This window comes from Xenopus laevis, chromosome 2S (genome assembly GCF_017654675.1).
Source record: "Xenopus laevis strain J_2021 chromosome 2S, Xenopus_laevis_v10.1, whole genome shotgun sequence".
In the NCBI taxonomy this organism is placed as follows: domain Eukaryota; kingdom Metazoa; phylum Chordata; class Amphibia; order Anura; family Pipidae; genus Xenopus; species Xenopus laevis.
In genome coordinates this window covers 133593283-133621032 of record NC_054374.1, presented here as the reverse complement: position 1 = coordinate 133621032, position 27750 = coordinate 133593283, and the positions used below count along the sequence as shown (strand labels likewise).

The following is a 27750-nucleotide window of genomic DNA, read 5'->3' as shown; positions in this document are numbered from 1 at the left end:
TTAATAGAAATAATTCCTCATTTTATTATTTTGTTATAACAAACAAGTCATTGAAATCACTTTCCAACTTCCTGGTTCTGGCGAGTCCATGTGAGAAGGTGGAGCAGGAAGTTACATCAGCAGCAGTTCTCTGGGAAGTTCTCTGTATCATAAGCTGCTCCTTATCTCAAAGCCTCACACAGGCTGCAGCTAAAGGAAGGGAGGGTTCCAGTACTGTATGTATGCAGCACTCCGCAGGGGCCACATACCACAAGAGCAGATTTGAGGTGAGTCCCTCCACACAAATGCACCACCAAAGGGTTTAAAACCACAGCTTTGGGCCCTCAAGGGCCCCATGGAATAGACAGCCATTTGTGCACTAAAGGTCCCTGGGAAACTTCTTGGGGCTCATCCAGGTGAAAGGGCAAGTCACAAACTCCTCCCCTCAGCCTGCAGAATGGACCTTTGGACCAGAGACTACACAGAACCGTAGCCATGTCTGTAAACAGCGCAGAGTATCATCCCGGCACATAACACAGTCACTATCAGAGTCACTGTATTTACTAATGGCCTGTCCTGGGTCAGACCCACTGGAACCTCCACAATCAATTCACCTGGGTCCTGTGGAACAGAAAAAAGGGGTCATGCCAACTTGTGCCCGCCAATCTGATTTATATACCCACTATACTGATTTATATACCCACCATACTCATTGATATACCCACTATACTCATTTATATACCCACCATACTCATTTATATACCCACCATACTCATTTATATACCCACCATACTCATTGATATACCCACTATACTCATTTATATACCCACCATACTGATTTATATACCCACCATACTCATTGATATACCCACTATACTCATTTATATACCCACTATACTCATTTATATACCCACCATACTCATTTATATACCCACCATACTCATTGATATACCCACTATACTCATTTATATACCCACCACTCATTTATATACCCACCATACTCATTTATATACCTACTATACTCATTTATATACCCACCATACTCATTTATATACCCACCACTCATTTATATACCCACCATACTCATTTATATACCCACCATACTCATTTATATACCTACTATACTGATTTATATACCCACCATACTCATTTATATACCCACTATACTGATTTATATACCCACCATACTGATTTATATACCCACCATACTGATTTATATACCCACCATACTCATTTATATACCCACTATACTCATTTATATACCCACTATACTCATTTATATACCCACCATACTCATTTATATACCCACCATACTCATTTATATACCCACCATACTCATTTATATACCCACCATACTCATTTATATACCCACCATACTGATTTATATACCCACCATACTGATTTATATACCCACCATACTCATTTATATACCCACCAATCTGATATATATACCCATTATACTGATTTATATACCCACCAATCTGATTTATATACCCACCATACTGATTAATATACCCACCATACTGATTTATATACCCACCATACTGATTTATATACCCACTATACTGATTTATATACCCACCATACCTATTTATATACCCACTATACTCATTTATATACCCACCATACTGATTTATATACCCACTATACTGATTTATATACCCACCATACTGATTTATATACCCATTATACTGATTTTTATACCCATTATACGGATTTATATACCCACCATACTGATTTATATACCTGTGTCCAGCCCCTTCCCTGGTGCCATCACAGTGTATGTGGCAGCAGTAAGTAGGATCAGTATATAGATATATAGATATATATAGATATAAAGGTATATGTGCCAGGGGCAGGGGGTGGTACTTACAGCAGTATAAGGAAGCTCCAGCCATTGGCACGGTGATTTGTCCTTTAGGTCACATGGAGCATCAGTCACGGAGTGGGGTGAGCAAGATCTGGGGGGTAAATCTAAGGAGGAATAATAGTAAATGTTATACTGACCAATCAGGATTGTGGGTTGGACTTTTATAATCATGGCCCCCACACTTGCTGCCCGTGGGGGCAGAGGATACAGAGCAATGTGGCTGATTGGTCATATTTGCGGAGCAAGGACGTGCAGGTAAGTGTGTACACTGCAGGTGGGAGGAGTTACCTGGGCCGCAGTCGACCAGTAATTTGGGGTTCTGCAACGTTACAGAGACTGTGTCAGTTTGGGCCGCAGGTCGGTGGTAGCGCAGGTGCAGCGGCACGATGGAGATGAAGCAATGGGCACACGATGGGTCTGACTTGGGATAGACCAGAGCAGTGAGGCCTTTAGAGAGGTACTCAGGGGCCTCCACATCTACTGCTGTCAGTAACAGAACCTACAGAGAGACACCCCGTTACTACAGCCCCACATAAGTACGACTCTACGTTGCCTTGAGCTTGTCTGTACCTCTGTCAGGTTGTGGTGCCGCAGAGAGGAGAGCTGATATGGATCCAGATATAAACCAGAAGGTATGAGCTCTTGGATCAGCACCATGCACTGCTCCACCTGTTCTGATGGGCCCTGAACTGCAACTCTTGTAACCAAGTCCCTACAATAAGTACAGAAAGGAGAGTGGCAGCTCAATGGTTAATACAGGAGCATATGGGAACACAATCAAGGGGTGTCTGTGTGTATGTTCTACTCCTCCCCATACTCTACTCCTCCCCATACTCTACTCCTCCCCATACTCTACTCCTCCCCATACTCCTCCCCATACTCCTCCCCGTCCCATACTCCTCCCCGTCCCATACTCCTCCCCGTCCCATACTCCTCCCCGTCCCATACTCCTCCCCGTCCCATACTCCTCCCCGTCCCATACTCTACTCGTCCCATACTCTACTCGTCCCATACTCTACTCGTCCCATACTCTACTCGTCCCATACTCTACTCGTCCCATACTCCTCCCCATACTCTACTCGTCCCATACTCCTCCCCATACTCTACTCGACCCATACTCCTCCCCATACTCTACTCGACCCATACTCCTCCCCATACTCTACTCGACCCATACTCCTCCCCATACTCTACTCGTCCTATACTCCTCCCCATACTCTACTCGTCCTTTACTCCTTCCCATACTCTACTCGTCCCATACTCCTTCCCATACTATACTCATCCCATACGCCTTCCCATACTATACTCATCCCCCATACTCCTAATACTCTTCCCCATACTCCTCTTCATACTCTACTCGTCACAGAGATTGGGGAGATGACCCCTTCTAGGGGCAATTGATTGGCACAACCCCTTGTGACCAGTGGGTAAATCTGTGGCTTTGGAGGCCCCCGCACCTGACTATTCCCCTCAGATACACTGAGTATGGGAACTACTCACCTGTCTATGTGCACTTACCTGTGAAACCCTTTATTCACTATTTCTCTCCTGACCAACAGCTGGGGACAAGGACGCTCATTGGCTGAAACATAAGAAGGATATTTACTCATCTGTCGTTATAGCAACTCCACACCCAATAGGGGGCTGGAACTAATGAATACACTGCCCGGACCAGCAATCTGAAAGAGGGGCTAGTGTAAGATGCACAGACTAGTTATTGGGCCTCTGTGTATTGGAAATGCCTGGAACTAGTGTGACTCCCAGTCCAGACTTGCTGAGAGGCCACGAGCATCAGCACATAGAGTGTAAGCTCTGCTGACATACATACAGAACTTACCTGAGACACTCGCTATACAGAACTTACCTGAGACAGTCATTATACAGAATTTACCTGAGACAGTCATTATACAGATGAGGGTTAAGTAGACAAGTCGGTTCATAGTAAAGTGACTCAGGTGACAGGATTGTGATGTCACAGAGGCGTCTGACACATGGGATTGAATATCTGGAGAATAAGAATCACAGCCAATAAGAGACAAGTAATGGGGAGGGGCAGATGGGGGAGGGAAAGACAGAAGAGATGAAGGTGGGGGCAATAGAGAGGGGGCAATGCTGGGGGGGGACAGAGATGATAAGCAGCAGATGACAATGGAGTTGATAGTAAAAGTGAATGTGCAGAATGGAGAGGAGACAGTGAGGAGAGTGAGTGACAGGGATGAGTTAGGGCTAAACGTGTAACAAGTAGGAGTGACATGGGGAGGGGGCAACTAACTCTTAATCCTGACAAATCTATTGCCCTCCCTCGTGACTTTGTGTCCTTGTCCTTTAATGACCCAATAACTGCCCTTTGTACAACAGGTACAGGGGTCACACTCAGTTCTGGGGGGTCACACTCAGTTCAGGGGGGGTCACACTCTGGCACATGATCTTGTATAGAAATACTGGAGGGCCCCAGGCTGTGCTGTATGGCAGCTCCATCATGTCTCCAGCGCCCCTTGTGTATCAATTTCACTTCCATGAGAGCCCAGTGATGTCACGCTGATGATGTCACACACCAGTGAGTCGGTCATTAGGGGCAATATATGAATATGTTGTACAAAGCTGGGAGCAGTGTGAAGCCTAAATGAGACTTTATGTCAGTGTAATGAGAGTGTATGTGAATATAATGAGACTGTATGTCAGTGTAATGAGAGTGTTACTTACAATTGAGTATAAATACAAGTGCAGGGGATTTAGTTACAAAGTTATGATAATAAAGTTGCTAAGTGACCCCTGTGTGTAATCACATGTTCTTCTATTTATACTCAATTCCTTATGAGACAGGGAGACGCATACTTATGAGACGCAGCTTTCTGCGTGACTACAACTCCCAGAAGCCTCAGCGTGTGATTATGTGACTCACAACAGTCACTTCCGGGTATGGGAACACTAAACTATCCAGGATACCGAGAGCTTGGACAGGAAAAGAAAATCTCGGTAAATTTGATATGATTTTCGTTTTTCCTGTTCCTTTCACATGGCAGCGGGCAATGGACGGGATGTACAAAAGCATCACTTTTTTAGGGAGGGTCTTTATTCGATACAAACTGCTGAATGTAAAACCGCTGTCGCAAAAGCTGCAGACTTTTTGGAAAATACTTCAAATTTGTAGTGATTGATAAATGTGTTAAAGGAAGGCTGCTTTTCCGAATTCTTCTGATGTTGCCCTGGATTGGAAAGCCCAAGACGCTCTAATACCAGAGGGTGCTGTGCTGGACTTTGTCTCGTACCGCCTTTTAACGCACTCTTTAATCCATGTTACGAGACTTAGATAGTTCTGCTCCAGTCTTTTTTCCCTCAGGAATCACCAATAGAGAATCCGATGTTCTGATGTTTTTTACTCTATCCAGGTAGGTATTTAAGCATCTCACTACATCCACATTGTGCCATTTCTGTTCCATAGGAGTCTGTGGCTCTGGAAAGAAAGTTGGTAACACGATATCTTGAGTCGTATGAAACTCCGACATGACTAGGAATGAATCTGTCAGCTGTTTTAAGCACAACTTTATCTTGCCATAGAGAGGGCCTGTAATTCCCCTACTCTTCTGGTCAATGGCCAATAGGAAACAAGTTTTCATATTCATCATCATCATCATCATCATCATCATTTATTTATATAGCGCTGTCAAGATACGCAGTGCTTTACTGCAGTTATAGCAAACAGGGAATAAATGGTGGATAACAGACAAGGATTACAGAATACAATAGGGTTTACAAACTAAAAGGTTAGGGTACAATTGAGACATTAGGATTGTATAAACAATTTGTCATTTTTGATACAGCAATGATTAATTAAGGTACATCGAATAGGCCTCTTTAAACAGATGGGTCTTTAAGGAGCGCTTGAAAGTTTGGAAGGAAGGAGAAAGTCTGACAGCTTGTGGCAGAGAGTTCCAGAGAAAAGCAGAAGCCTGAGAGAAGTCTTGTAGGTGAGAAGAGAAGTGAGAGTGTGATGAGAGAGAAGTGAGCCGAAGGTTTCGTGAAGGAGAGTATTTGGAGATTAGAGATGAAATATAGGAAGGGGTTTCATTATTAAGGGCCTTGAATGTGAGTGTAAGTAATTTGAATTTGATTCTAGAAGAGATTGGGAGCCAGTGAAGGGACATACATATGGGAGCAGCTGATGTTGAGCGGCGAGCTAGATGAATGAGTCTAGCGGCCGCGTTTAGAACAGATTGGAGTTGTGAAAGGTGACTTGTTGGAATACCTGTGAGGAGTAAGTTGCAGTAATCAAGGCGGGAGATGATGAGAGACTAAATCAGTGTTTTAGTTGATTCTGAACTGAGATATGGTCGTATTCGAGCAATGTTGCGCAGTTGAATACGGCAAGATTTTGCAAGTGTTTGAATGTGTGGTGAAAAAGACAGATGAGAGTCTAAGATGACTCCTAGGCAGCCTGTGTGGTGGAATGAAAGGTGGTGTTGTTTACGGTGAGTGATATCTGAGGGACAGGGGAAGATCTTGGAGGAAATATAATGAGTTCTCTTTTAGAGAGGTTCAGTTTCAGGTGGCGCTGTGACATCCAGGAGGAGACAGCAGAGAGACAGTCTGTGAATTGGGAAAGGACAGAATTAGAAAGATCAGGAGTAGACAAGTAGAGTTGGGTGTCGTCAGCATAAAGGTGATACTGAAGTCCAAATGACTGAATGAGTTTTCCTAGTGAAGTTGTATAGAGCGAGAACAGCAGGGGGCCAAGAACAGAGCCTTGAGGAACTCCAACAGAGAGTGAGAAAGTAGTAGAAGTAGAGTTAGAGAAGGAAACTTTAAAGGAACGGTCAGACAGATAAGATGTAAACCATGAAAGAGCAGTGTCCCGAATGCCAGATGAGTGTAGAATGTCAAGGAGGAGTGTGTGGTCAACTGTATCAAAGGCTGCAGAGAGATCTAGAAGGATTAGAATGGAATAATGACCTTTAGACTTTGCCAATAGAAGATCATTGGTTACTTTGGTGAGTGCAGTTTCAGTCGAGTGTGATGGGCGGAAGCCAGATTGCAAGGGGTCGAGGAGGGAGTTGTGAGTGAGATGCTGGATCAGGCGTTTGTAAAAAAAGCCTTTCTAGTAATTTGGATGCGAATGGAAGAAGGGAGACCGGTCGATAGTTAGTGGGAGAGCTGGGATCAAGGGAAGGTTTTTTGAGGATAGGAGTGATTAGTGCTTGTTTGTATAATGATGGAAAGGTACCAGTAGAGAGTGAAAGATTGAATAAGTGGGTAAGTGCAGGAGAGAGTGCATCAGAGATTGGGTGGAGGAGGCGAGAGGGTATGGGGTCAAGGGAGCAGGTGGTGGGTTTTGAGCTGGCTAGAAATTTACTAACTTCATCTAGAGTTGCAGGGGTGAAGGAGTGCAAAGTAGATGTGAGTGGACTGCACGTTGGTCTGAGATTGTTGTCGGACGGTATGCTCAGCCTAATGAGATCGATTTTTTCATTAAAGAAATGAGCAAGGTCTTGGGCAGTAACATTAATAGGTGGAGGGGGTAGAGGGGGGCATAGGAGTGAGTTAAATGTGGCAAACAGCTGCTGTGGTTTGGAGGACATAGTAGATATTAGATAAGAGAAGTTCAGCAATTTGAGAGGATGAAATAGTCTCAAATGGTTCGACCTGTTAGAGCATCCAACACCAAGCTGAGATCCCAAGGAGGAACTTGTGTTCTGATTATTGGAAAAAGTCCTTGAAAGAATCTCTTAATCGTAGGCTTGTGTGCCCAGGCTATGCCTGAAAAGTGAGAAATTTACGTCACTTGACCTTTGAGAGTGGAAATATTTAGTTTCATTTCCACTCCTTTTTGTAGAAAGTCTACAAGGTGAACCTCTGAAGCTTCAGCTGGATTCAGTTCTTTCTCTTGGCACATGTTATAAATGTTTCCCATATGAGAAAATATCTTGATATAGTGTTCAGCTTTCTGTCTGCCATCAATGTGGATATGGAGCCTTCTGATAAACCTGTTTTTGACGATTTTTTCCTTTCAAAGGCCAGGCCGTTAGTGCCCACTTGTCTGGATGTGGATGTATCATGTTCCCTTGTGTTAAGAGATCCCCTCTGATTGGGATTCTCATCGGCTGGTCCTTGGATAAGGACATTATTTGCAGGAACAATGGTCTCCTTGGCCACCAGGGTGCCACCAACACTGTCTCTGATTGGTCTTTCCTCAGTATTCTTGGGATCAGGGGAATCGGTGGAAACAGATCTGATCTCTGAAAATTCCATATTATTGAAAGGCATCTATGAAAAGAGCATTCTTGTCCGGAGTCCATGATGCATATATTGTCATTTTGCCATCGGCCTTCGAGGCCATTAGTTCCAGAGAGAATGGTCCCCATTTCTTTTGGATTAAGTTGAAGGCAGACTGGTGAAGTTCCCATTCTCTGTTCAACCCGGCTGACCTGCTTAGTTTGTCATTTTGTTTTGCCATTTTGTTCTGTATCCCTGGGATGTATTCTGCTTTCAATCCGATAAGATTCTTTTCGGCCCAATGCGAAAATAAGGATGTTCAAGTCTAATAGACTCTTTGATTTTGTGCCTCCTTTGTTTGATCACATATTTATTGTGGTCAAATTCTTTGACCAATACTGATTTGTTGATTAGAAGGTGTTGGAAGGTTAGAATCTCCAGGAACTCTGCCTGAAAATTTCAGTCTGCCTCCATCTTCCTTGCGTCTTCTTGTTCATAATGTCTGCATACCGAGCCTTATTTACCCACAGCGTCAGCCCATTCCCTGAGTGTGTGAGGAAACTGCCCGGGACACTGGGAGGAGAGTGACGTGTGAGTGACGTACGAGTGATTGGGGCGGAGCTGCGGCACATGGGGATCCTGCTCGGGTCACAGGGATTGTGAAGAAGATGCGCCGCTGGGAGTGAAGGTCACGTGGAGCACAGAGAGGCGGCGGTGATGGGGGACAGTTTGGCTTGTTACAGAGACGTGGTCGTTTCAGTCGCTAGGGGGCAGTGTTGTACAATACATAATGGGAAGTAATTGCAGCGCGAGTCTGATGGTCTTTAACCCCGCCCCCTAATTCACAATGAGGCGTGGAACGCACCGTCGAACATACCGGAAGCGAGTCCCTGCGAGGAGACAAGAAGGAGGAGCTGCAGGTCAGTGTCTGTCTCTATATCGGGGGACTATTCCCTCAGTAAATAATGTGATGTATAATCCATAGTCCGCTCTATAAATACCCCGAGTTCCTCAGCTGGGACACGTGTAATAAATACACAGAACAGGGCTAATTCATTCCCTTCTGTCTGTATGTTACACACGTGACCTGGGAAGCCCGTCCCACCTCTTGTTATTATTAAGCTGCCCGGTCACTATTGTCACTGACTCCAAAGCGACTCAATAACCTGAGAAGCAGCAGGAGATGTTCCCTATAGGGAGTCAGTCTGCACAGCTTTCCTACCCAACAAACAACTGTCACTGCATCATTGTCTGAGTGCAAGCCCCGCCCCTCTCTGCTCATTGGCTGACAGTTGGACTTTATTAGTTGCCATAGCAACGTCTCATTGGGATCATCCATTGGCTCTTTATATTCACATGTCTTTTTTATTGATACCCAGGGCAGCTCAGCTCTGACATATTTCCTACCAGTCAACAGTGAGTCCCAGTGACGTCATTTATATTGTCACCTCCCCCACTCCTTCCCTCACTCATTGCAATTGTCTCCCTGAATCAGGGGTAAAGGCTGATACATTAGATAGGTACAAGGAAGGGATGGATGCTTTATTCACCAGTAGCTCCTCCCAGCAGACAGGAGGGAGCCAATAAGATTAGAGGAGGGAAAGGGGTGTTACAGGGAGAGCTGGGAAGTGAATCAGTGGTACAGGCTGATACATTAGATAGGTACAAGGAAGGGATGGATGCTTTATTCACCAGTAGCTCCTCCCAGCAGACAGGAGGGAGCCAATAAGATTAGAGGAGGGAAAGGGGTGTTACAGGGAGAGCTGGGAAGTGAATCAGTGGTACAGGCTGATACATTAGATAGGTACAAGGAAGGGTCGGATGCTTTATTCACCAGTAGCTCCTCCCAGCAGACAGGAGGGAGCCAATAAGATTAGAGGAGGGAAAGGGGTGTTACAGGGAGAGCTGGGAAGTGAATCAGGGGTACAGGCTGATACATAAGATAGGTATAAGGAAGGGTCGGATGTTTTATTCACCAGTAGCTCCTCCCAGCAGACAGGAGGGAGCCAATGAGATTAGAGGAGGGAAAGGGGTGTTACAGGGAGAGCTGGGAAGTGAATCAGTGGTACAGGCTGATACATTAGATAGGTACAAGGAAGGGTTGGATGTTTTATTCACCAGTAGCTCCTCCCAGCAGACAGGAGGGAGCCAATGAGATTAGAGGAGGGAAAGGGGTGTTACAGGGAGAGCTGGGAAGTGAATCAGTGGTACAGGCTGATACATTAGATAGGTACAATGAAGGGTCGGATGCTTTATTCACCAGTAGCTCCTCCCAGCAGACAGGAGGGAGCCAATGAGATTAGAGGAGGGAAAGGGGTGTTACAGGGAGAGCTGGGAAGTGAATCAGTGGTACAGGCTGATACATTAGATAGGTACAAGGAAGGGTCGGATGCTTTATTCACCAGTAGCTCCTCCCAGCAGACAGGAGGGAGCCAATGAGATTAGAGGAGGGAAAGGGGTGTTACAGGGAGAGCTGGGAAGTGAATCAGTGGTACAGGCTGATACATTAGATAGGTATAAGAAGGGGTTGGATGGTGTTTAGCAAGTGAGGGAATACAGGGATATGGGAGATAGCTCATAGTACAAGTTGATCCAGGGACTGGTCCCATTGCCATTTTGGAGTCAGGAAGGAATTTTTCCCCCTCTGAGGCAAATTGGAGAGACTTCAGATGGGTTTTTGCCTTCCTCTGGATCAACTGACAGTTACACAGGTTATATATAGACTTAAGGTTGAACTTGATGGACTTTTCTACCTCAATTACTGTGTTACTAACATTCTCCTGCAGCTCAAGCACCAGCCAGTGATGGGGAACCAGGATCCAGATCAGCTGCATGAGACAATCCTGACTCTCACACTGGAGATTATCTACCTGCTGACTGGAGAGGTGAGTTGGGCAGTGAGACAGCTGAGTGGAGAGGGTGAGTAGTAGAGGGGTCCCTAATCATCTCCCCAATATACAGGGCTACAGTGTTACAAAGAAGTCAGGTGATGACATGCCCCTCCCACAGAGCTGCACTGACTGTATGTTGGGAGGAGCCTGCAGGCACCATGTGACCAGCCCAACAGTGGCCCCTCCCCCTGGCTCCGTCATACAGAAGGAAAATGCCAAGATGATCCTGGAACTGATGTCCAACATCATCCAGCTGCTGACTGGAGAGGTGGGTACAGCAGCCCCCCAATAATCCCTTGTTGCTTAGTAACAGCGTATGATAATGTAGGGTGACTAGTGTGTCTCTGCACTAGGGTGGCATAAATTATGAGGATGTGTCGATCTATTTCTCCATGGAGCAGTGGGAGATACTAAAAGGCATGCCAAGAAGATCCTGGAACTGATGTCCAACATCATCCAGCTGCTGACTGGAGAGGTGGGTACAGCAGCCCCCCAATAATCCCTTGTTGCTTAGTAACAGCGTATGATAATGTAGGGTGACTAGTGTGTCTCTGCACTAGGGTGGCATAAATTATGAGGATGTGTCGATCTATTTCTCCATGGAGCAGTGGGAGATACTAAAAGGCATGAAGACCGGGGGGGTGAGGAAGGAGAGTGAAGTGGGTGAGTACTGAGCAGAACTGTGGGTATAACTGTCAGTCAGTTGGGAGAGACTCCACTTTCTGTTCCAGTTCAGCTACATCCCAATAAATCCACTGGGTGGCAGATTAATATTTATAATATTCTAATAACTGACAGACAAGAACACTGGGGGGTAAACAATGGGAGTGCCGGGGCAGTTCTACTCAATCCAGGGGCTGAGTGGGTTCTGTTTGAGGGTCCAGAGGGGGCTCAGCTGTCACATGTCTGGTGTTGTGAGACTAATATAAAAGCGTCTCAATAGGATATAGATGGAGTGTGTTGCTGAGCCTTTCTGCATAATGGGTTTCCAGATAATCGATCCCATACCTGCATGTACTTATCTGGCCCACTACTCACTAAAGGGTTTGTGTCGCATGTTATTGTATCTCTGGCAGGTTGTGAATATGGAGGTGGGAGAGACAGTGAATGGGATGTGGGGGCAGATGTGTGCAATGCAAATAAACCAGACAAGACTGAGGCAGAAGAAGCAGATTCCTGGGGAGAAGGAAACCCCCCAAACCCTGACATTTCCCCAACTGATCCCCAAACACTGACCAACTGTATCTCTCATGGGATTAAGGAGGAATCATGGGAAGAGGAAGAACATTGTGAGTGGAACACTGATCCCCCTACAGAACAGATCCAGGGCACAGACCCACCTACTGACACTGTGGGCTCCCACCTGAATATCAGCCAATCAGATAATGATAGTGATATTAAAGGAGCCCTTTATTCCTGGGGAGAAGGAAACCCCCCAAACCCTGACCTTTCCCCAACTGATCCCCAAACCCCAACCAACTGTAAGTAGAATGGAAAGTTCAGCCCCTCACAGACCAGATACAGGCAGCCAAAAGCAAGGGACCCACCTGTGGGAAACGCCCCGATGCCAATGCGTCCGTACCATGTGATGGCACCCAGGTGATGTTCTCCTGCAACGAGTGCCACGTGTGTTTCATATGTAACAAGGATCTGGAGATTCACCAGAGAAGCCACAAAGCAGAGAAGCCGTTCCGTTGCTCCGAATGCGGCAAATGTTTTGCCAACCGCTCCACCCTCGGCGCCCACCACCGAATTCACACCGGAGAGAAACCCTATGTCTGCCCCGAATGCGGCAAATGCTTCCGCTCCCGCTCGCACCTCTTCTTCCATAAGAACAGCCACAAGAGCGAGAAGCCGTTTTCGTGTTCCGAGTGCGGGAAGCGTTTCAGCAGTCGCTCGCACCTCGTTTCGCACCAGATCAGTCACACGGAGGAGAAACCGTTCTCTTGTCCCGTCTGTGAGAAGTGCTTCAAGAGCAAGCCGCAGCTCACAGAACATTACCGCATCCACACCGGGGAGAAGCCCTTCTCTTGCTCCACCTGTGGCAAGTCTTTCACTCAGCGCTCCCATATCATTGGCCACGTCCTGCTCCACACGGGGGACAAACCCTTCTCCTGCTCTGATTGCAGCAAATCTTTTGGGCTTCAGCAAGACCTGAACAAACACATGAAGTTTCACTCCGGGGAGAAACCATTTACCTGCAATGAATGCGGCAAGTCGTTTTTGCTGCAGGGGCATCTGAAAAGACATTTCCTCATCCACACGGGGGAGAAGCCCTTCTCTTGTTCTATATGCGACAAGCGATTCGGCCTTCAGAGCAACCTCAACAGACATTTCCGAATTCACTTACAGTAGATCTGAGAGGAGATCTGAGTCTCCTCTATCAGGTCCGGCTCTGATAGAGGAGACGACCCGCTGTCCTGACCGAACTTCTAGAGTCAGTTGAATTTCAAAGGCTTGGTGTTGGCAGTTTGCAGGGCTCCTTACAGGTACATCGGAACCTCACCCCCTTGTAAGCCAGGCCACGCTTCTTCCACCCACGGACACCCCCCAGTCCTGTCCAGGTGAGGCCCCAATCCTACTCCCTGCTCTGCTTGTTTGGAAGATTTAGGGCGCCTTTCAGATCTTTTCAATGGAGGCAGGTAAGTAAAATTAGGGTGCATATTCTAAAAGATGGTGAGAGGGGTGCAAATTGGGGTAACTTCCTAAAAACATGGTTGAGTTGTTTCTGCATATATATAAGGTTAAGTACAGACAAGACCCCCACAAAAAATAATTGGGGGGACTGGTGTACACCCAACAACCCCCCACGCTTACTTATTTGCTGGAGAGTTCAAGCTGCAGAAGTGACAGGGGGTCCTTCCCCTTGGGGTCTGCTGATAGTTACCCCACTAAGTGAGCACATGCAGGATCAATGGATTGACAGACTCAGCTCCCCAGTGCCCCCGGGGGCTTGTATAAATGATTGTGCCATATGGTTAGTGCATCTCATAGAGGCATCACTAGTCCCGATGGTTACTGCTCATCAGACACTCAACATCCCGGGATTGGATCATCGATGGCAATTACAGTCGGAAGTCATGGGACTTACTGTAGTGACTTGTAAATAAACATTTGTTATAAAGACTTTGTTTTGTCCTTTACTGGGGGTAAAGCAAGTAGCATTAAGGCAGCCATACACAGGCCAAAGAGTTACTTTATCTACTTGTTGGGCCCATGGGTGCTCACCCTGTATATAGGGTACTGTATATGTATATAACTGTCTTATTGCCACTTGCTGAGCTGAAAATCAGTGTAACAATGTTTGGCTCAGAGTTGAGGGTTTCAATTGGCTGAACACACAAGCAAGTGCTGAACATCCTTCCTGATCCTCCTCCTTATAACCAGCCTCACTGTTTCATGCCTCACAAAGTAGAGACCCCAAAAAGGAATGTACCGTGTTTGGACTGGGGATGTCTGACATCATGAAAACAACACAAATACAACAAACACACAAACTAAAGGTCTAACAGAAAAACCCATGGTCAACAAAGATGGCAAGTATCGCACTCAAACTTCCTGGAATCAAATGTAAATTGGTCTGTATAAATTTCTGGCAGCTCCTACTTATCACCTGGGGTGACATGGGCATTAAAAGAAGCAGCGATACCAATAGAAACTGGTCATTACTGTGGCCACTGAATAACGACCAGGATTAGGGGACAGGGAAGAGATATGACCTAACTTAGCTCCACCTCCTCTAATAAAGCTCCTAAAGGCATACAATATATCAGAAGGGAAGGCTGATGGGGAGTATCCAGATTGGGAGATGCCAGCAGGGAACGGCAGTGTCATGATGTTTCAGGATTCATTGAGGTCTGGCATGGTGCAGAGAGACTTCAGAATTGCTAATGTGGTGGCGCGATGCAAAAAGGGAAACCTTTGGGCCAGTTAGTCTGACGTCAGTGGTAGGAAAGCTTTTCGAATAACCGATCTTGCTATACTAATTTAATTGCCATCTGTGAGGAGGTGAGCAGGAACCTTGACTCTGGGATGGCAGTGGATGGGATCTACTAAAGCTGGCCATAGACGTGTAAATTTACCTTCATATCAGACAAACGATTGTTCGGTGCAATCTCCCGACCTGCCACGAACTATTCGGATCAAATAAAGTAGTAAAAGAACAGATCCGATGATGTTCTGCCCCTGACGGCAATCGTACAAAAGTTTATGTCCGACAAAAGCTGGTGACAGTCTCCCACTGATATCATCAGATTGGCAATACACGCAGAGATATTATCAGCAGCCGACAGAAATTTTCTATCCTGTCCGACCGTCTGACACTCCACACACAGCCAGAAAATGGTGCCAAATCTTTGTGTCTTTGGACAGCTTTAGACTTTGCTAAAGCATTTGATACAGTGCCACACAGAAGGTTACTGGTTAAATGAAGAAATGTTGGCCTGGAACATAGTATTTGTACCTGGATAGAGAACTGGCTGAACTAGTTATACACTAACATATATAAACTATATAGTCTTGCGGAGAAGCTTGTGAACTTTTAATCTTTATTTTTCTTTATTTTATATGAATGTGACCTAAAACAAAATGAAACAAAAATGAATATATTTGGTCATGTATTTATTGAAAAAAAAAAGATCCACCGACGTGTGTGCGTGTGGCAAAATGAAGTAAATCGTTCTGTGACCCCCATGTGCAGCAATTAGTGCAACTAAACGATTGCGCCGGTAACTGTTGGCTGCACATTAGCCCATTCCTCACTACAGAAAAGCTTCAGCTCTTGGATGTTGGTGGGTTTCTTTCCACAACATTTCAATCGGATTAAGGTCAGAACTTGGCCATTCCAGAACATTCACTTTATTCTTCTTTAACAATTCTTTCGTAGAAGGACTTAAGCTGGCCATACATGCAAAGATTCGATTGTTCGAATCCTCGGACTTCACCATCTCCCGACCTGCCACTAACCATTGAGATCAAATAAAGTAGTAAAAGAAGAGATGAGCCGATGTTCTGCCCCTACAGTAATTGTACGATAATTATGTCCAACCAAAGCTGGTGACAGTCTCCCACTGATAATCATACGATCAGCAATAAACACAGAGATATTATCAGCAGCCGACAGAAATCTTTTAACCTGTCCCATCCACCAAACCACCCATCTCCGCCGGACAAAAATGTCGGGACTCTCCACACACGGCCCAAAAATCGTACGGATCCTCGAGTCGTACGATCGCATCTTTGCGTTTCTGGTCAGCTTTAGTGTTTAGGATGGTTGTCTTGCTGTATGACCCACTGTCTCTTGAGATTCAGTTCACAGCCAGATGTCTTGGCATTTTCCTTTAGACGTCTCTGGTATAGATCAGAATTCATTGCTCCATCAGTGATGACAAGCCCTCCAGAAAATAAGCCACCAGCACACCCTGACCTCTTATAGGATGTTCTGGAGCACAGTATGAGGGAACGGCACCCTCCCAAGTGTAATGGAGACAATAAATCCCGGCACACTGACATGTAAGTGGAGATAACTCCTGCCTGTTTGAGCTGTAAAGTTTCGGGGGCTCGCCCCGTCGTCATTAAACATGAGGGGTTATCCCCGCTTGCATGGAATCTTGTGTGACAGTATTTTCTGTCTCCAGTAGACAAGCCATCCCGGCCCACATGCAGCAAAACTGGCCCAGACCAGAACACTCCCATGTTTCACAGATGGGATGAGGTTTTAATACTGGAATGCAGTGTTTTTCTTTCTGATTATACCCTAACTGCCACTGAACTTGCTATTCTGAACAAGGGACTAGGGTTTATACCCACACACAATACTGACTTGTTTGGCTGGAAAATTGACTTCCACAAATTTATAAGACGCCTAAAGCTTAAAATGTGTTTTATGCATAAAGATACTGAGTCCTCTAGGGAATCGTCCCATAAGAGTGAAACCCTTAGAAATAAAAGTGATTTTTTGCCTGACATTACCTCACAAAACCTGGAAATATTTGAGAATGTAGTATTGCATGAGGTGGGAAGCCTGTGGGACAAGAGGAGTAAGAAAATGCATAGCACTAAGGGTAACTTAAACCGAGCTGAAAGAGAGACACTTAAAAAACTGGAATTAAATACACAGGTTATTATTAAAAAAGCAGACAAAGGGGGAAGCATAGTCGTGATGAATAAGACGGACTATATTGAAGAGGCATTAAGATTGCTTAATACCCCGGGCCACTACACCTGTATTAATCATGACCCCACATGGGAGATTAAAAAATGTGTAGATGATACAGTTCTTGGGGCCCTTGAATCAGGCTTGATTAATGAACAAACGAAAAACTTCTTAATCACTACACATCCACACATCCCTGTATTCTATATACTTCCCAAGGTACACAAAAAGCTTGACAAACCACCGGGACGCCCAATAGTATCAGGTATGGGATCAGTGCTCCAACCACTTTCACAATATGTAGACACTTTTCTCCAAAGCATAGTGGATAAAATACCACAATGTTTAAAAGATACTACTGATTTCTTGAATCGTTTACAAACATTGGGTAGAATTAGTCCCGAATGGATACTGTGTAGCATAGATGTACAATCCCTGTACACCTCAATCCCACATGAGGAGGGGATGTATTGTACGGAACAAATGCTACTGACAGAAAAACTTTCCCACCACCAGGTCTACTTCCTCCTGGAGCTTATGTCTCTAGTATTGAGGAAGAACTATTTTAGGTTTGAAGAGACCTATTATTTACAGACCCAAGGCACAGCTATGGGAAGTAATTTGGCTCCGAGTTATGCTAACATTTTTATGTGCATACTTGAAAACCGGCTGATTTTGGAAAACACTAAATACAGGGATCACATAGTGTGTTATTTCAGATTTGTGGACGATGTGTTCATAGTTTGGAATTCCAGTGAACCCCACTTACTTGAGTTCTTGGCATACCTAAATGAACAACATCCTACAGTTAAATTCACAGCTGAGTACAGCAAGGACAGTATACACTATTTAGATGTGAATGTCAGCAACATACAAGGGGAAATTGCAACAGAATTGTACAACAAACCCTTGGAAAGGAATAATATACTTAGGCCCGATAGCTTCCATGCCCCAAACACAATAAAAGGCATACCAAAAGGACAGTTCCTACGCATCAGGCGAATCGCCTCTGATGACAAAAAATATGTTGTAGCATCCAACAAATTGATAAAGAAATTTACCGAAAGAGGTTATGACTATGACATATTGTGTACAACAAGGGATGAAGTGCTAAGAGTTCCAAGGGCAACGCTGTTACAGAAAAAAAGTATACCTAAAAGGGACAAAAGGATCCCATTTGTAACAGAATATGGAGCACTAAGTAAACCGATTGAATGCATTGTTAAGAAACATTGGTCACTTTTAAGTAAAGATTATACGTTTGGGAGATTGTTTCGTGAGAAACCACTCTTTTCCTATAAAAGAGGCAGGAACATCTCTAACCATTTGGTGAAAGCTGATATTTGTGTTAAAAAACAAAATACAAGGTTCCTCAGCACCCCAAAAAATGGCACTTTCCCTTGCCTTAACTGTAGTTGTTGCAACTCCATAATAAAAGGGGACTTCATCACCCATCCACATAATGGTAAAAAATTCCCATAAAACACTATTCTACCTGTAACACTGACTGGGTAATATATGCACTAAAATGCCCCTGTGGTATGGTTTATGTGGGACAGACCTCCCGAAATGTAAAGATTCGGATAGGAGAGCATAAAAGATCAATCACTAACTACAACCAAACAGAAAAGAGAACACAAACACCTGTTGGGAAACATTTTTTTGAAGCTAAACATAATGCAGCAAGCCTCAGGTGGATGGTTCTCGAACTCATAGATCACCCTCTAAGAGGAGGAGATAGAAAGAGAATACTGTTACAATGTGAGGCTAGATGGATGGACAAATTGAACTGTATTGAACCATTCGGGATAAATGAAGCATGGAGCCTTAAATGCTTTCTGTGAAAATGATTTGATTGAGTCTGTATAAAATGTTGTAATGAGAATTAATGCATTGTTCTAAATCTTTAATTTCCTAACAAAGAAATGTATATTTTTTACAGTTGTCTCGAACAAGATGGCACTGATACAATGGACACTAAAACTAAACCACTATGGTGAGAATAACTTATTACTATCTTAAAAGCTGTTGAAACAAAGTTGAAACAAAAATGTAACTGTATCATTGAACTACTTGAACTGTCATTGGTGTTTCAATATGAATAGATGATTACATAGTATTCATGTGTAAAAAATACTGTTGCAATACTGTCTACTGGCCACAAGATGGAGCTGTAGAGTCACGTGGGGCTTGTGGGTAATGGAGGGTTTAAAAGCTGTTTTTTCACTGTATGTAACATGTACCAGAGGAAGGACCTGTTGGGTCCGAAACATGTAGTGCGATAAATAAAAACTACACACTTTTCTAAGAATCTCCAGACTTCCTTATTTTTCTTTCTCCACATTTAAAGGGCACCTATCACAGCCAAAATCAAACACATCTGACCCGTACAACCTAAACATGTTTAAATCAAACTACGTATATAGTTTTTTTTTTTTTTTTTTAAAAAAAAACTTACTTTGTCAAATGGGTTCTTTCACTGAGACTGTGACTATAATATGCAAATTTCAGGAGCATGCTCAGATTGTAACATTGCCTTGAGTATTCTACCCAGAATGCCTTGCTTCAGTAAACTCCTCCACTAGAAGTATCAGGAGATTTCCCTATCTTGTCCCCTGCTGGTGATGTCATTATGCAAATGAAGGGCACACACTAACTTCTAGAAGGTGGCAGCACTACTGAACACAGAGGTTTGGCTGATTTAAAAATAGCTTAGAAGTGTTAAGTGTAGGGACCTATAGGATATCCTATCCCTATAGAGTTAATCCCCTACCTCTTGTATGTAGTTCTCTTTTCCCTTGTTATTGGGCCAAGCCCTTCTAAATGGTAAAGTGTAACACCCTCACCTATTGGACAAAGTGTGTAATGACACTCCCCTGCCACACTGCTATATAGTGTTGTGTAGGGAGTGGCCTCTTCCTCTTTGGCTCCTGGTGCTGCTGCTGGGTGTTCTCCATTAAGCCTGGGATCACCATAGGCCCCAGTGAAGCCAATAACCCTGAGGGACCTGACACCTTTGGTGCTAAGTCGGGGACCAGGTAACCCCGTGAACGAGGACCAGCTAAGATAGTAAGATCTTGTTATAGACTCTGTAGGAGAGTAAGACAGAGGTGTAGCAGAAAGAGCAGTTGTTGCTCCAACGAGGATTCTAGGAGGAAGTAGCTTCCCACAAGGCCTGTTTGCCTTTAGAGCAGGGAACTCAGTTGATAGGCATCTAGGTGAGCAAAGGACTACCTGTACCCTACCTGATCGATCCCGATCCCCTCACTGGCAACGTTGGTTAAAGTGGGAATTGATGTACACCTATCTGCAATATCCTTTGGGAGTCGCATCTGTTTGACGGTGAACCTTGTACTGTTCCATCTGCTGTGTCCTACGTATATCTGTAAGTAAACCTGTGGTCATTTGCCTCTGGCATAATAAATCTGTGCTCCTGTTTTACCTTTTAAGAACCTCCTGGCGTCCATTATTCTATTTTTACACTTAAATGCCTTGTGAGTTGTAGTTCAACTACAGTTTAAAGGGGAAGCTTCCATTTTGCGAAGGCTCTGCCCTGGGTGAGGATTCGCAATGTAACCCATGCTCACTACCTAGCTGGTCACCCTTAACTTCTAATTGGCAGAATAGGCCAAGAAAGTGTTACATAAGCAAGCAAGGAATTTCAACTGAGCATGTGCGAGATTTCAGAGCTACAGTTGGCTGGGAAGATATAGGTAGGAGGAGCCAGTGAAATCCAAGATGGCTGCCTCAGCTAGAACTGCAGTGGAAATAGGGGAGATCTTGCAGAAGGAATAGTGAGCTGATCATTTACATTATACAAACAATTCTGTTTTAAAAAAACAGATTTCTTGAACTTTCACGTAGTGAATTTACTTAGTAAATGATTTTAGTTATGATTGGTGCCCTTTAAGCTAAAAAGCTCTATTTTGGCTTCATCCATCCACAAAACATTCTTCCAGTATCTTTCTGGTCTGTCAAAATGATCTTTAGCAAACTGTAGGTGCTTCATTTAGTTTTGGGAGAGAACAGTGGCTTTCACTTGCTACCCTGCAATACACACCATTGCTGTTTAGTGTTCTCCTGAAGATGGTGGATTCATGAACATTCACCAATATGATAAAGGCCTTCAGTTGTTTAGAAGTTACCCTGGGTTCCCTTGTAACCTCTATGTCACGGCCGGCACCCAATACCAGAACAGGTGCCAAGTACCCTGGTCTCGGCTCGGCTTCACCAGTAGTGTGACCACCGTTGGGCTTCGGGAGGAGCCCTCAGCTTACTTGGGTGTCACCTGGACTTAACGAGGGGTGCAAGGTGAGATGTTCTGGCTAGCAGAGGGGCACGGCAGGTAGAAAGTCTTTTGGGCCGAAGGTCACGATACAAGTGGAGCAGGCAAGAGAATCGTCAGACAGGCAGGGTCGAGGCAGGCGGATATCAAGTATCATCAGGCAGGCAAGGGTCAAACTGGGTAATCAAACAGATGGGGTCAGGCAGAAAGAGTAGTCGAGATGCAGGCAAAGGTCAGGATTCGGATATCAGAATAGTCAGAAACAGGCAGGGATCAAAACCGGAATAGCAGATACAAATACTCAGGGACAGCACAAGGCTTCAGGAACCACCAGAATCAAGATTCTATCACCGGCACTGGCTGGGGGTCAGAATGGGCTTTATATACATTCAAAATTGGCGCCAAAACGAGCGTCAATACGCCAGCGCGCCTGTACCTTTAAGAGGCGCGCAGGCGCACCGCGCGCGCCCTAGAAGAATCAAGATGGCGCCGGACCATGAGCGTGGCGGCCGTCCACGCCGCCGCACACCAGGTAATTTTATTACACTCTAGGACTATTAGACGCCTTACAGTTGGAGTGATCTTCTGATGGTCGACCACTTCTGAGTACGGTAACATGGTCTTATATTTTCTCCTTCTTCTTGTACAAAAAAAACTGTTGATTGTTGGAGTCCAAACTCTTATAACATTTACCAGCTTTTTGGGCATCAACAACTCTTTTTCTGAGGTCCCATGATGCACATCCACAAATGTGTTGTATGTGTGATCAGACTTTGCTAGATTTGCCCCATTCTTGAAATAAAACGGTCTCACGCCTGATTGTCACCCCATTAACTAAAAACACCAGACTCGGATTTCGCCTTCAAATTAGATGATAATCCTAAGGATTCACTTACTTTTGCCACACACATATGTTATTGGATCGTTTTTTTTTTCAATAAATACATGACCAAATATAATAACTGTTGTTTCGTTTGTTTAACTAGGGTTTCTTCATCTGCTTTTAGGACGTGTTTGAAAATCAGATGATGATTTAGGTCACATTCATATAAAAATCTAGAAAACTTTAAAGGGTTCAGAAACGTTCAAGCACAACTGAAGTAACTTTTGCATCCATTGAAGACTAAAACACGGTTGTTTCACCAATTTTGGAGTGCAGGTCCTCTTGAACTTTACATAAATGCTTGGACCCTGCACCCTCATTAGTAAAAGACAGGCTCAGAGTTCATATGTTTGATATATGAATCAAATTCAAATTAATGACACTGACTTTCAAAGCACTTCATAACTCTGCCCCACCCTACATCTCTGAACTCATCTCTATATACTCACCCACTCGCTTACTACTCTCCTCTACTGACCTGCTACTCAACTCTTCTCTCATTACCTCCTCACATTCAAGACTTTGCAAGGGCTGCACCCCTCCTCTGGAACTCTCTCCCACGGTCTGTCCAACTTTCTCCCAACCTTTCTGCTTTCAAGAAATCTCTTAAAACGCACTTTTTTCGAGAAGCCTACCCTCACTCTGCTTAACTACCAAACGCAACATCACATACAATACCACATTTCTCACCCACTTAATTCGATCTTGCCCACTCCTACACCTTGTGTATTACTACCTTCCCTTTAGACTGTATGCCTATGCATAGGGCCTTCCTCACCTTTTGTACCTGTATTGATTGTGACGTTTGTTACTCCATATATTCTATATATGTAATTCGTGTGATGTAGTTGTATAATCACATTTACTTTACAGTGCTATAGTAACATAACAGGTTAATTATTCAATAAAGTGCCGTGCAATAAGTTAAAACTCAATTGTTGTCATAAAATTAATTAAATGGATTGATAATCCCACAATTATTGACTCTGAATTGAAAAACACCCCTAGATAGGTTGTATTCCCATTCAATTAAAGTGCAACAGGATTTCTCCAATCAGTAATTCCTAATCAATTGCAACCCAAAAGGACCTTAAACACTTTAACTGAACAGGAATACAGCCTATCTAGGGGTGTTTTTTAATTCAGAGTCAATAATTGTGGTATTATTAATCCAGTTAATTAATTTTATGACAACAATTGATTTTTAACTTATTGCAATGGCACTTTATTGAATAATTAACCTGTTATGTGATTATTATTATCATCATTATTACTTTTTTTTTTTAAAAACGGATTGGCAGACTTTTTAGTTTAAGTTCAGCCTCTTGCTCTACTGTGCATGCGCAGCCGTGCGAAGAAAGGGGAAGATGGAAGAGGATCGCTCCGTGGTGCTCACTGGTATAACCCCGGGGCGGTGCAGTTTTCTGCTGATAGGAGCACCGGCCCAGGGTTTCAGGTAAGTAAATACAATCACTTGGGGGTGCCTAACATTTAAAATTTTAGGCACCCCCAAGTGCAAGACAACTTTCCTTCTCCTTTAAGAAAACTATTACCCAATAAAGAAGAAGAGAGGTAGGCCAGGGTTTCCAGCTCAATAAAGAAAAGGCCATTGTGGGATACACTCAGAAGGGCTTGTTTTGAGTTCATGACTTGGCTGCAGAGTATTTCAAAGTCATTAAGTTTGTAGTATAATGTAGTGATTTAAATACTAACCTTGACATAAGATGATGTATTCTGCTGATGACTTTGGCAGTGCCTCAGAGTGCTCACAGCCACCTGCTGAACCAGCTGCTGAAACTTTGAATTCCTAGAAACAAAAGCTGTCTCACAGTTCACCTGAAAGTAATGTCTCTTCAATACAACTAAAACATGAACAATACAGTCCGTTAAATATATAATCATCTTTGCACTACTCCTCCTCCTATCTCCTCCTGTTAAAACTCCAGTTCTCACCATGCTTTTTTTTTTTTTTTTAAAGATTTTATTTATTTGTAATTTTAACAAGGAAAGAAGAGAAAGAGAGGAGAGAGAAAGGGAGAAAAAGAGAAAAGAAAGAGAAGAAGCGGAGTCTCAAGGGTCGTTGAGAGCGGATAATGTTACAAAGTACATCGCTCAATTCAAAGCAATTACAATTGTAATACAATATAATTACAGATACATCACGGTGTTATGCTTGGGCTGAAACCCAAGTCCCCCAAATCTCATCAAACTTTTTAGGGCATCCCCTCGTAATGTAAATCAACTTTTGCTTTGAGAGAGAGTCATTGATTAACTGTTTCCAGAGGGTAAGGGTGGGAGCAGACATCGACTTCCATTGCAGCAAGATCGCCTTTTTGGCATAATATAGCAATTGTAAATAGCACAGTCTCTGGTATTTATTCATAGTACCTTCTGTTACAATACCCAGTAGACACGTAAGAGGGGAACAAATGCCCACCATGCTTTTTCATGTTCTGTACAGCCTTGAACAAACATGCACGCTATTGTGGAAAGTCTTGGCTTTAGGATAACTGGCATATGCACAGCACTAATTCAAGAGTCATGAGCAGCTGTACAAAGAGGGGCAGACAAGCCCCCCCCCGGGCTTTATAAAAGCAGAGGAGATAAAACAGGCACAAAAGTGCCCATGGACAATTTCTCTGACAATCAGGAAAGTGAAAACTTGCAAAAAATATATAAATATAGTGGAAATATGTCTGCATTGTCTGATTATCAAAATCAGACTTTTGCAGTACAGAGAGGATACTCACTTCCACCAACACAGAGGTGTTGCCATCTTGCAGCAGCCCCACAAGACCCTCTCTAGTTTTCCTTCCCTGAAGTTTGGAAGCCTTGTCCCATCCTTCTTTCCGAGCCTGCTGGTGCAACCATGTCTCTGCCTGTTGAAACAAAAGTAATGAATCAATTACTGCTGCTGTTAATAAACCTGCAATCAAAGCAGCATACAACTAGCAGAAATGGGTTATGCTTCACTAGGTAGCAGTAGCACAGGCACAGTTCAGGCACCGTTTATTTGCGAATCATAGATATTTAACACTGCTTGTACATCATGAAACAGCATGGAGACATTAAAACACAAAGCTGGTTCTTTTTCAGGCCTAACAAATATAGGACACAAAAACACAGGATTTCAAAAATATTGAATCCGTTCGGATTTAAATACGTGTGCCAATTCATTAAAGGGGTTGTTCACCTTTGAGATAACTTTTAGTATAATGTAGAGAGCTATTCTGAGACAATTTGCAATTGGTTTTCATTTTTTATTATTGAAGGTTTTTGAGTCATTTAGCTTTTTATTCAGCAGCGATTCAATTGCCATCTTAAGTAACTAGGGTCCAAATTACCCTAGCAACCATTCATTGATTTAAATAAGAGACTGGAATATAAATAGGAGAGGGCCTGAATAGAAGGATCAGTTATAAAAAGTAACAACAACAATACATTTGTAGCCTTACAGAGCATGTTTGTTTTTTTTAGAAGGGGTCAGCGACGCCCATTTGAAAGCTGCAAAGAGTCAGAAGAAAAAGGGCAAATAACTATAAAACTATAAAAAATAAATAATGAAAACCAATTGAAAAGTTGCTTAGAGTTGGCCGTTTTATAACATAATAAAAGTTACCTTAAAGGTGAACCACCACATTAAAACCATTCCCGACGCTAAAGAATCCAAAACGGTGGTAAATTTCAAACTGCTGGGACTCCATCAGGATTCCCCAGTTCAATCTATAATAAGTCTGCTAAGGAATGACCCTATCAACCATGCATTGATATAAATAAGAGACTGGAATGTGAATAGGAGAGGGGCTGAATTGATAAAAAGTATCAATAACAATAAATTTGCAGCCTTAAAGAGCATTTGATTTTTTGATGGGAGTCAGTGACCCCCATCTGAAAGCTGGGAAAAGTCAGAAGAGGAAGGCAAATAATTTTAAAAAAAACTATTAAAAAAAATGCATGAAGTAGCAGGCACTCGTGTAAAAAAGTCCTTTTTGTTGCCTTTGTGCAGACACAGCAATAGAAAATAAGTAGAGTTTAGACTAACATTTCAGTTAGCAACCTAGTCTTTATCAAAGGCTAGATTTGTAGCAGAAATGTTAGTCTGCTGGAAATAAAACTTTGTTTTCATCCACATAAGACATGTGAGTGTGGGCATTCCTTATGTGTGTGTGTATATATATATATATATATATATATATATATATATATATATATATATATATATATATATATATAGATTCGAAGTTCTAACGCACACCATCCAATGGAGATTCAAAAATAGAAATCACATACCTGGGTGCTACCCTAGAAAAGCTGCATGATCTAGAATCCGTAGAAAAAGGTGCACACCAGGATTTTTCAATAAAACTTCAAATTTATTAAATAATTTTAAAACAGGAACCGGCCGGTTCCTGTTTTAAAATTATTTAATAAATTTGAAGTTTTATTGAAAAATCCTGGTGTGCACCTTTTTCTACGGATTCTATATATATATATATATATATATATATATATATATATATATATATATATATATATATATAATATATATATATATATATATATATACACACATACATACGTGTCCATGTTAGTAAGCAGCGCACACTGGAAATTATAAAAACATCTTAATTTATTTGTCAAAACATTAAGAGCGTTGAGCAAGAATCGACGTTTCAGTCAGGGCCTGGGACCGCTATCAAGCCTGAAACACTACATTCTTAAGCACAATTCTTCTATATCTGAATGAGTATAATGCACTGGTACATTCTTATTTTTTACACAAAAATGTCTCCTTTAATGAAAAAGCAAGTGGCAATGAGCCTGAGCTAACTCACAGAGCATGCCATGCTTTGGAATTATGTTGACTCCTCATGGCATCTGAACAATATGAACTCATTAGCACTGAACTTAAAGTGGATAGAAAAAAGCTCAGGCTGACAGTTGGTACATGATGAAAATCAGCACACTTCTTACCCACAATCCCAACCACTTACTTGCTGCAAATCATTGCCAAATTGCTCCAGAGCCTTCTTGCAGTTGATAAAAGAGTAGCCCGTCTTCTTTCTGAGCTTCACCAGGAGCTCCTTGTCTGCTGCCAGGAGCCTCGCCCCTGTGTGGAACAGTCCAACCGGCTGCCATGACAGGAGCTAGGAAGGTACGAATGACATGAAATCAGTATTTCTTACCAGTCACCTCTACACTCATCTTTGTTATCAGCCACCAGTTACTGGCAAGTACAAGTTTGCTAAACTGCCCATTTAGCCACATCAGTCTGTGGCAAAGCAAGCCTAACTGCCTGTTTGAGCAGCCCCCTGTGTATATGCCCATTCCTCACCTTGGCACGCAGGTTATTACACAGCGCACCCATGTTTCCTACAAAATGACAGGACGCAAGATGATGACGCACGTTTGCCACTTTGTACCTGTGTTTGTAACAAATAAAGTTGCTTCTGAGAAGACGCGGGAGATAGAACGAACGGG

General features: G+C 43.3%; 1 protein-coding gene across 1 annotated transcript; it reads right to left on the bottom strand.

Annotated features, from left to right (window-relative positions):
- On the bottom strand, nucleotides 1-27750 carry tsfml.S (Ts translation elongation factor, mitochondrial like S homeolog). The gene is made up of 10 exons (XM_041584438.1): nucleotides 27605-27750; nucleotides 27264-27416; nucleotides 25020-25148; nucleotides 23983-24076; nucleotides 3738-3851; nucleotides 3365-3428; nucleotides 2420-2561; nucleotides 2138-2348; nucleotides 1853-1953; nucleotides 1-600 (listed from the first exon to the last, which is right to left on the bottom strand). Exons 1-10 carry the CDS (start codon nucleotides 27635-27637, stop codon nucleotides 457-459), a joined length of 1185 nt encoding a protein of 394 aa, XP_041440372.1. The 5' UTR covers nucleotides 27638-27750; the 3' UTR covers nucleotides 1-456.

What these genes read in the sequence shown, in the direction of transcription:
- tsfml.S (XM_041584438.1), bottom strand. Translation starts at nt 27,637, where the DNA reads ATGGGTGCGCTGTGTAATAACCTGCGTGCCAAG. An exon ending in GTAATAACCTGCGTGCCAAG is followed by an intron (nt 27,417 to 27,604) that starts GTGAGGAATGGG and finishes GTACCTTCCTAG; the next exon opens with CTCCTGTCATGGCAGCCGGT. An exon ending in GTGAATAAAGGGTTTCACAG is followed by an intron (nt 2,562 to 3,364) that starts GTAAGTGCACAT and finishes TACTTATTGTAG; the next exon opens with GGACTTGGTTACAAGAGTTG.